Here is a 15,224-nt window from a genome sequence, read left to right as displayed (position 1 = left end):
CCATATTTTATTTCTGCCATACTAATTTAAAAACTTGCTAAAGTAGTTACAAATATTTGATATTAACTGATATTATTTGGTATTATTATTATTAAGAGAGACCTTCAGGGATTCATCGAGGGAGGCATATTTGATATTAACTGATATTATTTGGTATTATTATTATTAAGAGAGACCTTCAGGGATTCATCGAGGGAGGCATATAACTCATCTTTAATTGAGATATACCGATGGAAATAAACTAAAAATCATTTGACAGTGTTAGAATTTTTACTGTAAGCAACAAACTCAAGAAAACTAATAAAATATTCTTTAATGGAGATATGTATAAAATATACAAAAACTATAATCACTGCCTTTTCTTCCTCCATTTTCTTTTCTTGAATGGCTGTGGCTTTATATATATAATTTCTTTCTTTTCACCTTTTGCAACTGTTAGGGCTTTTTCCACACCTTCAAAAGATTCAAATAATTTAAATATTTTCATGCAAGGGATATTAAGAAAAGAAAAAATGCCTTTTAAAGTATAAATTATACAAAAAATCTATAAATTATTCCTCAAAAAATTCTTTAGTTTTTCTAGGAAAATTTGAAAGGCGAAGTTTATCATAAAAATAGAAAATTCAAAGAAACAGTCAATGTAGTCTGTGTCCTTTCAAATTTTTTTTTTTTTATTTCAGCTAATTTAAGGATATAAGTACAGGTATTCTAGTCCTTATAAGTTACTTTTGCAGATCCCCATATTTTTTGTTAGTCTCCCATGAAAGGTTAGAATATTTAATTGGTGGGTGGACTTAGGATATATTCGACCTTGACATAAAGGTCGAAATGTCGAATGTAGATTTTAGTTATATTAAACTAAAGTTTTTATTCAAACACAGTAGTTGTCTCCATAATTTTCAAAAATGCATTAGGATATATGATTTTCACAAATATCCACACCACACTTGAGACACTAGCCATTCAGGCAAACAAGCAGGAACTAAAAATTATTTTTATTTTTTCAGTAATTAGGAGCACAGAGGTTTTTTTTTTTTAGATGCTTTACATTCTAGTTACTTTTACAAGATTAACTTAACAGAATTCTTAAGCCTTCATATAATTTATATTCACTTGTCATACACAACAGTAAGATACTGAAGAAAACTGCAAAGTTTTATTTATTTTTAAAGAATTTCTTAAATCTGTTTGAATTGCAGTAAGTTCCTAAAAATGTAAATTCAGTTACCAATAACCTTGAATATCCAATCATTAAGTAAGGGTCGACTATTTCTGTATATGACTTTGTAAAAATATTTGACTATAGGTGCACCAACTATTTGCTGAGGTTGTGTTATTGCAGTATTATTATTATTACTGCACAGCACCTGCATGGAGTCCTAAGACTCATCATGGGAGACTACGATGAGTCTTAGGACCCAAACTATTAACACAATATCTATTGTACCTCTCCTTGAAACCATCAACAGATAAAGCACTTAAAACTAACTCAGGCAGCCCATTCCATTCATTCACTACGCTCCAAGCGAAAAACCACACTGTTACTAACCCACACACACTCATCAAACTTCCAGAATGACCTCTTGTCCTGCTCCCTCTAGCCAAGTGCTGAAATATTTCCTTTCTATTAATCCTGTAAAATCCTTTAAAATATGGTTCTGATATCCTATCTTAAGGAGCATTCAACTTAGAATCTCTTTTCAATCTTCTTTGGCTAAAATCTCTTTGCATCATTCTGTTAATTTTTTTTTTTTTTTGGTTGTCATTATTGCTCTCAAAATGCCACCGACCATTCTGAACAGTTTGATTTCCTTTCTTTAAATCAGAATTTTCTTTAGTCCAACTTTTCTAAATATGAAGTAATCATCCTAGGAGATTTTAATATACATAACTTTCCTCAGCTTCCTATTTTAAGCTACAATGATTCAGTAAAGATGCTGAGATAAACAAATGCTATCACAAACATCCCAATCTAATATAAACTGTTTACATACCAGCTTATATTCAACTATGGGAACATAGACTGAAAGGAGGAAAAGACAAATGGGAGGAAGGAAATGGAATTTATGCAGTTACTAAGGGATAATTACCTATGACTGAATATACCAGGAGTTCGAGAATCCTAGATATAGTAATTGCAGCAGAGAATTTGTCCATAATCAATATGATCACATTGCCACCAACTGGTGAAAGTGAGCATATGGTCTTGACCTGGAAGGTTGCTAAATATGTGGAATTTTCAGTTAAGAGGGGGGTATATGTGGAATTACAGGGCTGGTAAGTATGAACTTAGTAGACTGCTTGGAGCTATTGCTGCTCTGCAGTTTCATATGCTATTGCATGTGAAACTGCATAGCAGCAAAAAGCGTAAGTTACTGAATTTTTAATTAATTCGGTAAAGAAGTGTTTGAGGGAAGTAATGGCAGGCTGCATATCAGAGTCAGGAGAGTAAATCAAGTGGGAGCTAAATGAATACCATTATTAAGCTGGAGCTGCAAAAAAAAAAATAAATAAAAATTCTTCATCTTCTTCCTTGCCAGGCTTATAGGCCGGTGTGGCCTGTTTTGGAGTCAATTCTATACATTTATTCCAGTGATGCTCCAGCATCATTATCCCATCCCTGTAGTGGTTCTCAGTAAGATCTGCAAAATACCCCTCTACAGCTGCAATCACCTCTTGATTCAAAGAAAAGCGCTGATCAGCAAGGAAGAGTTTTAGTTTTGGGAAGAGATAGAAGTCAGAGGGAGCCAAATCTGGGGAATACGGTGGATAGTCAATTCAACAATTCATAGTGCAGATCCCTTAATTTCCCATTACCAAAACACCATGAGCAGGTGCATTGTCCTGATGAAAGATGATTTTTTCCTTCTGCAAACCAGGTCTTTTGTCACGAATTTTTTCATCTAGTCTGGTTAAAAGATCGGAATAATATTTTCCGGTTATTGCTTTCCCTTTTCAAGATAATTAATAAATAAAATGCCTTTAGCATCCCAAAACACCGATGCCATGTCCTTTCCTGCTGATGGAACTGACTTTGTTTTCTTTGGCACTGAACAACCAGTTCTGTCCACTGTTTTGACTGCTGTTTGGATTCCGGTGTGTAATGGTGAATCCAAGTCTCATCCATAATAATAAATCTATGCACAAAATCAGTTTTGTTCTTGTTAAAATGCTCCAGGCAAGCATGGCACCCATCTTGTGCAAAGCTTTTTCATATGCAATTTGTCATGCAAAATATATCTTACACATTCTTTTGAAATGCCTATAGTCTCAGCAATTTCACATGCTTTGACTCGCCGATCATCCAATACCATATTGTGTACTTGATCAATGATTTCTGATGTTGTTTCACTTTTTGGATGTCCTTCACGTGGATCATCTTTAAGTCTGGTACAGCCACGTTTAAACTCGGCAGTCCATTTCTTAACTGTCAAAAACGAAGGATAAGAGTGCCCGTAAACTTTTATGAACTTCGAATGAATTTCTTTTGCCGTTAAATCTTCTTTTACAAAGAATTTTATAACCACACGACACTCAATTTTATCCATTTCAAGGGATACAGACAACACTTTTGCTTCAGACAGCTGTATAAAACAAACTACTTGATAGAATGACTTACAATTATCTTATTTTATTATCTTGATATATATTAAATAAGGCTGTAAAGAGTTGGTTTGGTATTTCATATTCCAAGATTTTCCATAGTTTTCTCTGATAATTTTATCAAATGCTTTGGTAATCTATAAAAGCTATGTGTGTTTCTATGTTCATTTCTCTGTGTTTTTCGATTAGTAATTTTAACGTAAATACAGTCTATGCAAGGCCTGCCTTTTCTGAATCCATTTTATTCTTCTATTAATTATGGGTCTACTATAAATTTAAGTTTCTATGCTAAAATTTTTGCATATGCTTTATAACAGGTACTAAGTGAGTTGATGCCGTAATAATTGTTACAATCAGATTTGTGTCGTTTTTTGTAGATGGGGATAACTATTGCTTTTGTCCAATCTTGTGGGCATTTTCCTTCTTTCCAAATCATATTATAAAAGTTAAGTAATCTGAATGAGAATTCCAAGTCCTGCATATTCGATAAGTTTCAAGTTTATATTGTCTTCTCCTGGAGCTTTTTCTGTTTTACTCTGGGTTAATGCTTCTATTAATTCTTTAAGAGTGATTTTTTCCAAGTTGTTTACAAATCGGTAATTTCTGTTTTGAATGTTTTCATCATACCACAGATCTTGGTAGTAATTTTGCCATGTTTCTATTTATTCTCCTGCATGCTGCTTTTGCTATTACTCTTTTTCTGCTGTATTTGATTTTTGATTCTATTGTCTTCAGGTTGAGTCAGTTTTATATGCTTTTTTCTTTTCTTCAATAATGCATTTAATTTCGTCATCCCAGTCCCTAAGGCCTGTTTTTCTTTGTTCCTAAGTTTCTTTTGCAGTTTTTGTCAATTTGTCAATGACTTTTAGGCTTGACTATTCTTTTTCTATGTTCTGATTTTCTCTTATATTTATCATCCAGTTCTTTATTCTTTTTTGGTACAAATCTTTAATACTCTTGTTGTCTAGAAGTCTAACTTTGAAGTATTCAAAGAAAAATAAAAATTTGTGGAGGGAATTCAAGAAGAATGGTAATAACCAGTAGGCACATGAGCAGTAGAAAGCACAAGCCAGAAGGGTAACCAGTGTGGTAAGGAAGGCAAAAGCAGAGTATGAAAGGATATTAGCAGTAGAGGCCAAAGTTAATCCCAAAGACTTCTTTCGGTATGTCGACAGTAAAAGGAAGAATGCTTATGGTATAATGATTTTAATGAATCAGGCAAAATAGTAGAATTACTAAGTGAACACTTTGCAAGAGTATATCATCCAGGTGGAGACATTGCAGTAATGAGAGAGGCAAAGGCTTATATGGAAACTGAGGTAAATTAACTGGAAATGCATAGCATATTACAGAACCTTGATGTGAATATGGCTATAGATGGTATACCACAAGGTGCTAGGGAATTGGCAAAGCCTTTGACCATATTGTTTAATCTAAGTCTCAGAATTGGGTTAGTCCTAAGGGGGTGGAATGAGGGGAATATAGTTCCATTATGAGACTCCAGGACTGATGCAGCAAAATTACTGACCAATCAGCATATCAGGAATTGTTGTCAAGGTACTGGAGAAGTTGGTCAAGAGCAAAATACAGGAATGGATAGACAGAAATGGGATACTATACTATACTATATGGATGGCAACATGGTTTTGTGATGAGTAGGCCATGCTTTGGTAACTTGCTCACGTTTATAATACAGTGACAGCTGAGTTGGATAAAGGTGATGGGTTTCATTGATACTGCTACACTTTGCAAAGACTTTTGACAGGATACTTCATGGAATCCATTTAATAAATTGTTGCAGCACATGGGGGATGGATGTAAAGCTGGTGAAGTGGATAAGAAGGCAGTTGATGGAGAAACATCAGAGTAGTTTATTCAGGAGTAGAGCCAATAGAAGGCTTGTGACTAGTAGTGTGCTACAGGGCTCTGTTCTTGTTCCATTTTTTAATTTCTACATTAACGACATAAGAAAGGATCTGAGAGGAACTATTCAGCTGTTTGCCTATTATGCAAAATTGGATAGAGCAATAGTTAATACAGATGATGTTAAAATTTTGCAGGAGGATTTGGATATCAGTTTAATGTGTTAAAGTGTAAGGTTATGCACTTGGAGTCAAAAAAATTCACCAGCTGTGTACCATACTGATGAAATGTACTTCAGGATTTGAAGATGTTAGTGGATAGGGAGTTAAAGTTTAAAAGGCATACTGCATAAGTCGCTAAAGCAGCTCATCGGATGTACTTGATTACTGAAGATTACCGTGATGAGCAGAGACATGCAGGTTATTATACTTCATTACAGAGCCTTGATAAGACCCCATCTTGAATAATGTGTGCAGATCTGGTCATAGTAGGAGGTCTATGGAATGAACCTTATGAGGACAGGTTGAAGATTTGTGGGTTAGAGAACTTGGATGAGAGGTAGAAAAGGGGTGATATGATTGAAACATACAAATTACTGAAGGGTTTTTATAAAATTAATACAGAGAAAATTTTTCATAACAGGTTTGGTGGTCAGAGAACTAGGGACCATCCTTGGAAACTGAGCTAGAGTGTAGGTAGCAAGGGTGTCAGGACTAGGTTTTTTGCTTGGAGAGTGTTGAGTGGAATAGGTTGCCAGAATCTATGGTGGATGCTATGACTGTGGATGAATTCAAAGCAAAGTATGATACTGTACAAATGTAGGCATGATGTTTACATCCCCCCCCCGTCGAGAATGAGTCTAAAGACTCCATGAAATAGCCCATAATAATAATATACAATAATCCTAAAAGATTCTTGACCTATATTTAGATCCTTCTAATATACTGGGAATGTTCCCACTTCTCCGGACAGTTGAATCACAACATAAAGTTGATTTAATTGTGACACAGCGCAATATTCACACAACTATTCTCATTCGTGTGTTGCGTGGCATTAGAAAAATGCTAAGTGAGAAGACCTTGATTCTGATGATTCATTTCTTTGGATAGATTATTGTTTCCAAACATGTGCATCAATGAAACAATTTTTTATTTATGGAAAAATTTATTGCACATTCCACTTTTCTCAGGAAGAGTGCTAACTATTCAAAGAAGAATAAAGTGTATCAGAATTGGTTTTTACTGAAATCTCAATCTTCAATTCTCAAAATAGTTATAAGCAAGTTATTAACATATGTAAAATTGACTTTGTAAGACCAAAAAGAATAACGTTTATCATAAATGGCTTTTTACTGACATCTCTATCTTCCTTTTCAAAATAATCACTAGTAAATTATCTACCCTTCCAAAAATTGATTCCAAAAGGAGCATCATCTCTAAATGGCAGCTTCTTAGTCCTAATGGCATTTTTCCAGAAGTGGACCGGTTTTGTATCACCCTTTTTTATAGTCTCCAATTCCATATTTATCCTATGGTTTGGAATTTAACCTCTTTCTAAGTATAACAAATTTTTACCATTAATGTACCATCCCACTGTTATCAATAAACTCATTCTAAATTAATGGAAACATCTAAATTAATAAAGAATCACCAACACGATTTTCACAACTGTCAATCAACAGATATTCTAGTTTGGTTACTCACTACTAGATAAAAGCAACGGAAAAGTTTGGTGAAACTCAAGTAGTTGTTCTTAATATCTCTATGGCATTTGATAAGATTTGACATAAAGGCCTATTAAGTATGCTTCATCTTATAACCTGTCTTTTGACTGGTTTGCCAGCTTTCAATAGATCACACATTATATATAATAATGATGGATCTTTGTCCTCAAACTTTGCAACTAATGTTAGGATACCACAGCTCTATTCTTTCACTTACTTTATTCTTTCTGTATATATCAATATACAGTTGATGCAAACCATATCCATTTCCTAATGACAGTATATTTACTTTTCTTTCATTTGACAAATCCTCCACTACACAAATCAACAAAATTTCTGGAATATATCTACTAATACAGCTCAGTCAGTAGGAGAAGTCACACTTTGTGATAAAAATTAATAAAATAATTAAAATTAAATGACACTTTCCAATAAAAATAATCAAGGAAGTATGTAATGAAATTACACACTTCACTAAAACCATTACGATACAATTCGTGTGAACTCAGTTATGGCTTGATAGAACATAGTGTCACAGTCTGATAAAAGATTTAAAAAAAAAGCGTAATTTATTTTATTTCTATGTGAACAATTATTTTTAAAAGCAGATACTGTAAATGACACAAATTCAGGAATTCTAAAACAGATTTTCTAATTTTGAAAAATAATTAGATTTCATACATTTACAATGAATTATAAAATGGTTATATTAGAAGATTTTATACGGAAGAGAAGACCGGGGAATGGGGAAGGAACTGATTATTTTTTTAATACCGTGATTGCTGTAGCCATTGGAGAGGAAAGTGTTGTGTATATGGTCAAGCTCAGTTTTAAGGGCTGTTCCACTGGAACAAAGTTTGTGGGCTCTCTTGGTTAGAGTTTTAATAATGCCATATTATTGAGCGGGGTGGTGGTGGGAGAGTTTGTGAATGTATCTGCCTGTCTGCATAGGTTTTCTATATACAGTGAAGGAAAGTGTACCGTTAGGAAGGCATGTAAGTAAGGTGTCTAGGAAGGGTAAACAATTGTTCTTTTCCTTTTCCATTGTAAACTGAATTCTTGGATGCAGGCTGTTGAGGTGACTGAGGAAAGAGTCTAATGTGTTTGAGCCATGAGGCCAAATAGAGAACACTTCATTTACATATCTTAGCCAGATAGAAGGTTTGAGAGGGGCTGAGTCTATGGCTCGTTTTTCAAAATTTTCCATATAAATATTGGCAAGGGGGGGGGGGAACCCATGGCACTTCCCTCTATCTGCTTGTAGATTTTGTTCTTCCAAGAAAAATAACCAGAATTGATGGCAAAGGAAAAGAGCTCTAAGATGTCTGAAGGAAAAACGTTTTCTAAGAGTGTTAAGGTATCAATTAAGGGAATATTGGTAAACAATGAGGAGATGTCAAAAACTTACCAATATGGCTGTGTTATTTAAGGTTAGATTTTCTATTAGGATTTTAAAATGAGTAGAGTTTTTTTATATATGATGTGGAAAGTTCAGTGAGGGGGGTCAGAGAGTTGGCCAGCTGTTTTGACAGTTTGTAGCAAGGTGCATTAGTGGCATCCACTATAGGTCTTAGTGGGGAATTGGGTTTGTGGAATTTTGGTAAACCGCATATTCGGGGGGAATGGGAACAGAAAGGTTTGAGTTTTTTCATAATGTCCGGGGGACTTTTTTAAGCAGTTTTTTTAATATTTTGACTTGTGTTTTTGTGGGGTCATGCTCTAGTGGGATGTAGGTAGAGCAATCTCGGAGGATAATCTCCATTTTTCGATTGTATTCTGTGGCGTTACCCTTATCCGCTCTGGTGATGACGATACTTTTTTCTTTCCATAATTTCCTGAGGGCAGTGCATTGGCCGGACGATAAATTACTTTTTGGAGGCAAAGACTGGATGAGGATGTTGGCGACGTCAAGTCTGATGTTATTTGCTATCTCTGGTGCTAAGCAACATATCCCGTTCGATATTATACATTACATCAAGTACCGGCACTTCTTTCGGTGACTGCGAAATTGTGGCCGAGGCTTAGGGCACTGACGCCATTGTTGTTGAGCCTTTTGGAAGATAGATTAACTACTGTCTGGAGCGGTTGCATTTGCAGTTGCGATTTGGATTTAGACAGATTGTTATACTTTTTGATATGTTTATTTTTAATTTTTTGAAATTCTTTCTGTGCAGAAGCTTCTGAGATGCCAGAGAGAATGGACCAAAATTCACGGTTAAGTACAGCGGAGAGCTCTGACTGTAAGGAGTCAGTGGCGGCATCTTGGATACAACCCACAGGATCTCATGGAAAAAACCACTATGCTCCACTACAGCAAATTCAAAAAAAGAGAGACTATTTTTAGAATCAGCTGCAGCTCTCAGAAATCAACCAAATCTCAATAAATATGGTTGCATTAAGCTTCCTAAGATTTGGAAAACACTTACCATCAGAGATACCATCTTACATTCCAGGCCGCCTATAGCTGCCCTTAGAGGGTGCTCCACCTAGATAGGACTTTAGAGTCACCCACGTGGTTGGGCTTAGTATTGTGGGGTATTTGTGTATATGTTACATTACTTTTTTGTAATCCCTGAAGATGTCTCAGTGACTGAGACGAATATAAGAAGTATTAAATTCTGTTTTAATTCTTTTTAAGTACTGTATACAATCCATTAAGCCTCTAACATGATAATACAGGCAGCCCTCGGTTTACGACGGTTCAATTTACAGCGATTCACAATAACGCTGCATGCCTGCGAGTGCTTTCTTATTGTAGTGTGGTCTGACTGAGAAACGACACTAGCTGGCACTCTAGTGTTTGAGTGTTTACCAAGTTACTATGACGTATATGTATCCAACCTAGTTTTACTGTTGAATCTAACTAATTGTTCTATTTAATTTTTTTACATACATACGTATTTAAATTGATAAAGTACATAATTACATACCATGTCTGATAAAACAAGTGCAGAAAAGTTAGCAGAACTTGGTGTTAAGAAGGCACAGAAATCAATCACACTTGAAAAGAAGATGGAGGTGATTTGAAGAATGGAAGATGGGCAGACACGTGCTAATGTCTGTAGAAGTATGAATTTACCCCCATCGACTGTTACTACAATTATGAAAAAAGCAGATAGAATAAAACAGTCTGCGCAACAATCTATGGCAATACTAAATGCAAAACGTGTAAGTTATAGCAGGGGTAAACTTGATGAAAAAATGGAAAAATTATTATTATTATGGGTGGATGACTTGAATCAGAAAAACATTCCTCTGACACAGGCTGTTATAACTGAGAAAGCAAAAAGCAATTTTTGAGGATCTTTAAAAGACAGATGGAGGCAAAGAAACATTTTTAGGAAGCAAAAGTTGGTTCATGAGATTTAAGTCTCGAAGTAAGTGCCATAGTGTCAAATTATGTGGTGAGGTGGAAAGTGCAGATGTTGCGGTAGCAGCTGCTTTTCCTAAAGAATTTCAAGACTGTGTAGAACAAGGAAGTTATCCTCCTGATCTCATTTTTAATGTTGATGAGACTGGGCTCTACTGGAAAAATTGCCATCACGCACCTTCATTTCCTGTGAAGAACGTTCCGCTCCAGGTTTTAAAGCTGCAAAAGACAAATTTATGCTTTTGTTGGGTGCATATGTCTCCGGAACTTTGAAGCTTAAACCAATGTTGGTGTATCATTCACAGACACTATGTGCCTTTGAGGGTCTAAAATTCATGCTGCCAGTCTACTGGAAATGGAACAAGAAAGCTTGGGTTACACAAGACGTTATTATAGATTGGTACACAAATTATTTTTGTCCTACCGTGCTTCGCTTCTGTAAGAAAATGATTTGCCAGCCAAGCCATTGCTTTTCTTGGCTAATGCCCCTAGACATCCTCAAAACCTTGCTGAAGTAAGAACACCATTGGATGTCAAGGTTGTTTACATGCCCCCAAACACAACATTGCTTTTGCAACTGATGGATCAGGGGATTATATTAATTTTCAAAGCCTATTAACCTCCGTATAACATTTATGGAAATGGTAAGAGTCTTGGACACTTCAAGAAAAAACTATTAAAGACTATTGGCGGTCATTCGATATTTTGAATGGCATTAACAACATCAAGGCAGCTTGGAACGAAGTGTCAGCAAAAGGAGCATGGTGAAACCTTCTTCCAGCATTTATGCACGGCTTCAAGGAATTACAGCAAGAAGAGAATGTTACTGAAGACCTTACCAAGCTTGCGCAAGAGGTGGGATTGGATGAGATTACAGCTGAAGATGTGACAGAAATCTTAGAGAGCCATGATAAACTACTTTCCAATGAAGACTTAAAAGAATTAGCCAAACAATTAAGTCAACATCCAAAGGAGGAGAAAGAAAATGAAGGTTGAGAGATATAAAAACAGATGATTTACAGCGTATCCTTGCAAGCATAGAGACATTGTTTGATGAACTCTGCGAAATGGACCACGATTGGGAATGGAGTGTAATCGCATCTATTCGACCTTACACTGAACTCCTTAAAGAAAGAAAAAGAAAATCTAGGCAGTAACACTGGATACTTATTTCAAAAAAAAAATGCAGGTGATCCGAAATCAGGAACTTCAACATAGAAATATGTAATATCTTTTCGAAGTTTCATATTTTTTGTATATAATTTTGTTTTGTTTTCGTTATTAATAATTTTATTTTAACAAATATATATGTATGTATTATCAAAGTTTTAAATATAATGATGTTACACACACTTCATGTGCATATTTTTTGACTGCACACAACATAACTTTGTACCTTCCATTAAAATTGGGTTTCGTTTTATGCCAATTCGGTTTACGCCCGTTATTTCAGGAACGGAAGTGAGGCATAAACCGAGGGCTTCCTGTACTTATTCTGCTCTCAAAGACCTCATTTATTATACAGTTAATATCAATAGTAAGTGAGAATTCAGATCGTCAGACTATCATATAATAAATGGTCTTTCATTTTTTACCAGCGAAGTCTATTATTTGATAAATTTCCACATACTTTATTTCTATTGATAAAGAGAATTCTCATTTGAAAACTTTCCTTCTAATTCTGCCAATGCCAGCAGATGGTACCAAAATATATGAACTGGAATGAGGTTTACACTACTCCTCGTCTACTAAAATCTACAGTCATTTGCCTTTCTCTTCTTATGCACTGACATCTGGATTCAAAACAATTTTTTCAGCTCCTTTTCTACTAGTATGTCAGCACTAACTAAATTTACTCCACATCCACTGAGTGTTTCTTAAATTCCCTTATAGACAGCACTGTTGTCATAGTACAGACCATAACATTTAACTGCATAATGCTTAAATGCATAAAAAGTAAAAATTGTAAACTGTTCCTTATGTTTTTTATTCAGCAATGTTACAAAAACAAAGAACTTAACTCTTGGTAAACAACATGCTGTTACAAGGGTTTGTGTCAGCAAGTTGTTGCAAAATGAAATAGAAAAGAAGCACAGAATAATACAGTCCATTCCATGCTTTTTTTTGTAAATGTTCATATTGTAAATGTCATATATGAGTTTATAGACACTGTACTTTGCTGTAAAGTATCTCTGTTTTTTGTGTGCTTCTGATTCAAGAAATGAAAAGATATGAAAAATTTCTTTGTGGGTAGGCAAAACACTGAAAGTCAGAAGAATTCTTAATGGTAACATATCAGCAACTCTGATCAATTATTTCAATTCAGATTAATGCAGTGAACAACAGTAAAAAATAGAGAACTTCATAAAAGCTATATCTAATGCTGATTAAAAAATATAAAATTAAAAAACAACTCATTATTGTATCACTTAATTGCTTACCTCTGACAGGAGGCAAATAGAGCTTTCCAAGTTTTGTTGGATATTTTCCTGAGTAGCCTTTTGGTAAAACAGGCTGTACTAACAAAGCTTTTAGCTGCTTCTGCATCAGTTTCAGTTGCCGAGTATGAACAGCCTGTTCCTTTTCACTTCCAAGGTCATTTAAACTTAACATGATTAAGAAATAACTATATTTTTAATTTTCATAATTTACATAAATATTTCTCAGAAACAAACTCAGAAGAAAGCTTTGATTGATTCATCAAGTAAGTATGCATGTGGTGAAGTTGTTTGCAATAATAAAAATCTGAACTCTGTAACGTGTCCAAGAAACAAAACAGTTCCATGTTGAAAGTTTCTGTCTTTTATTTTACTACTTTTATAAATGACAGAAACTTTCATTTTTACCAGAAGGCTTTGGTAAGAACAGAGAAGAAAAATATCAGAAAGGTGACAATAAGCTCTTCAAAGTATTGAAAAAGCTTAGAAATGGAAGAAAGAGGACTGTAAAAGGAATCAGAGATGATAAATGTGACAAAAAAGGAAGATAAAGATAGAAATAGGGGACATTAAAGATCCATCCTCATAGTCGGGGGAAAAAAAAAACCTTAAAGTTTCAAAAACTAACCAGAGAGCTTATGAGAATACAATTGAAGGCATCAGAGTTGCTTAGATTACACTACTTAAAAGACTGCCCAGGCATTCATACAGTTGTCGTTTATTAGTGCTTTTGGTAAAGGTTTCACTGGCCTGACAACTGCTTTGAACCGATTCGTTCTCATCAGAGACTAGGCAGAAACCTTAAGATGGCAAGAACCCTCATTCAATACCAAAACATTCCAATGTCACAGAGTTATATTTTTCATAAGTGAATTCTCAGTAGGTGCATAAATTGTTATAATCAAAAGAAGAGCCTAAGGGCTTCATTTTGCAATGTTAAATAGACAGAAATAGGGAATATTAAAGATCCATCCTTATTTCATAGCCAAAGGAAAAAAACAGAAACTTTGAAAGTTTCAAAAATTGGCCAGAGAGCTTATGAAAAAACAATACAATGCATCAAAGTTGTCTTAGCTTGCAGTAGTTAAAAGATATGCACACCACCCAGGCATTCATGTAGTCATCTTTTGATAATGATTTCACTTACCTCACAATGATCCCATAAATTGATTCAAACTGACTGTTCTCATCAGAGACCAGGCAGTAACTTTAAGAGGGAAATTCTCAAAACTAGCAAATTTTCTTGCTTTTAAGGTTACACGGTGGTCAGCATTCATAGTGAAGAATTTATGGATACATCAACACACGTTAGAATAATTACTTTACTTAACATTAAGCAAGAATGCCATAACAATCGACGTTTCGACCTCCGTAAGGTATGGTTATGGCATTCTTGTAATTTTTTTTTCTTTTAATGGCATTTTTATGGAGGATTTTGTGAACTGTTTTTTTTTTTATTGTAGTCATTTTTTTTACAAATGTTTGGTTAATAATTTCAAATTCTTGGTTCAGAGCTTGTTCATTGGAGCAAATTGTTAGGTCTCTGTGTTTGAGAGTGCTGATGACTCCTAGTTTATGTGTTGGATGGTGGTATGAATTTTTAAGTATGTATTAGCCTGTATGTGTAGGTTTGTGGCAGACAATGAAGTAGAGGCAGCCTGAGGGAAGATGTGTGACGAGTGTGTCTAGATATTTTCGTTATTTGGTCCCACAGCCACAAAACATTAAATATGTTCCTAAACCACCTGAACAAACAACACAAACATATCCATCGAAAACAACAACAACTCTCTTCCTTTTCTAGACACACTTGTCACGCGTCTTCCCTCAGGCTGCCTCTCCTTCACTGTCTACCACAAACCTACACATAGTCTAATACATATATAAAAATTCATACCACCATCCAACACATAAACTAGGAGTCATCAGCACTCTCAAACAGAGCCCTAACAATTTGCTCCAATGAACAAGCTCTGGACCAAGAATTTGAAATTATTAACCAAACATTTGTAAAAAAAATGACTACAATAAAAAAAAAGCTCACAAAATCCTCCATAAAAATGCCATTAATAGCCAAAAAGATTACAAGAATGCCATAACCATACCCTTTATATCTACATTAGGAGCATTTTGGAAAAAATAGATAGAATACTACTTAAATATAACATTAAGACAACCTTCAAATTCCCAGCCAAATTAAGAAATTTACTCAGCTCCTACAAAGATC

At 34.7% G+C, this 15,224-nt stretch overlaps 1 protein-coding gene across 1 annotated transcript in view; it reads right to left on the bottom strand.

The window, feature by feature from the left end:
• Nucleotides 1–293: 293 nt before the first annotated feature.
• LOC150095343 (ATP-dependent RNA helicase DDX24) overlaps nt 294–15,224 on the bottom strand; it is a 157,426-nt gene continuing 142,495 nt past the window's right edge. Inside the window, exons 13-14 of the mRNA XM_090410662.1 lie at nt 13,001–13,164; nt 294–453 (exon numbers count right to left, since the gene is read on the bottom strand). Of these exons, the coding sequence (XP_090266788.1) occupies nt 350–453; nt 13,001–13,164 (268 nt within the window). The 3' untranslated portion in view covers nt 294–349. The remainder of the gene's footprint in view (nt 454–13,000; nt 13,165–15,224) is intronic.

This window comes from Typopeltis vanoorti, chromosome 20 (assembly GCF_054136105.1).
Source record: "Typopeltis vanoorti isolate ZY-2024b chromosome 20, IOZ_Tvanoo_1.0, whole genome shotgun sequence".
In the NCBI taxonomy this organism is placed as follows: domain Eukaryota; kingdom Metazoa; phylum Arthropoda; class Arachnida; order Uropygi; family Thelyphonidae; genus Typopeltis; species Typopeltis vanoorti.
This window is presented reverse-complemented; position numbering and strand designations above follow the sequence as displayed.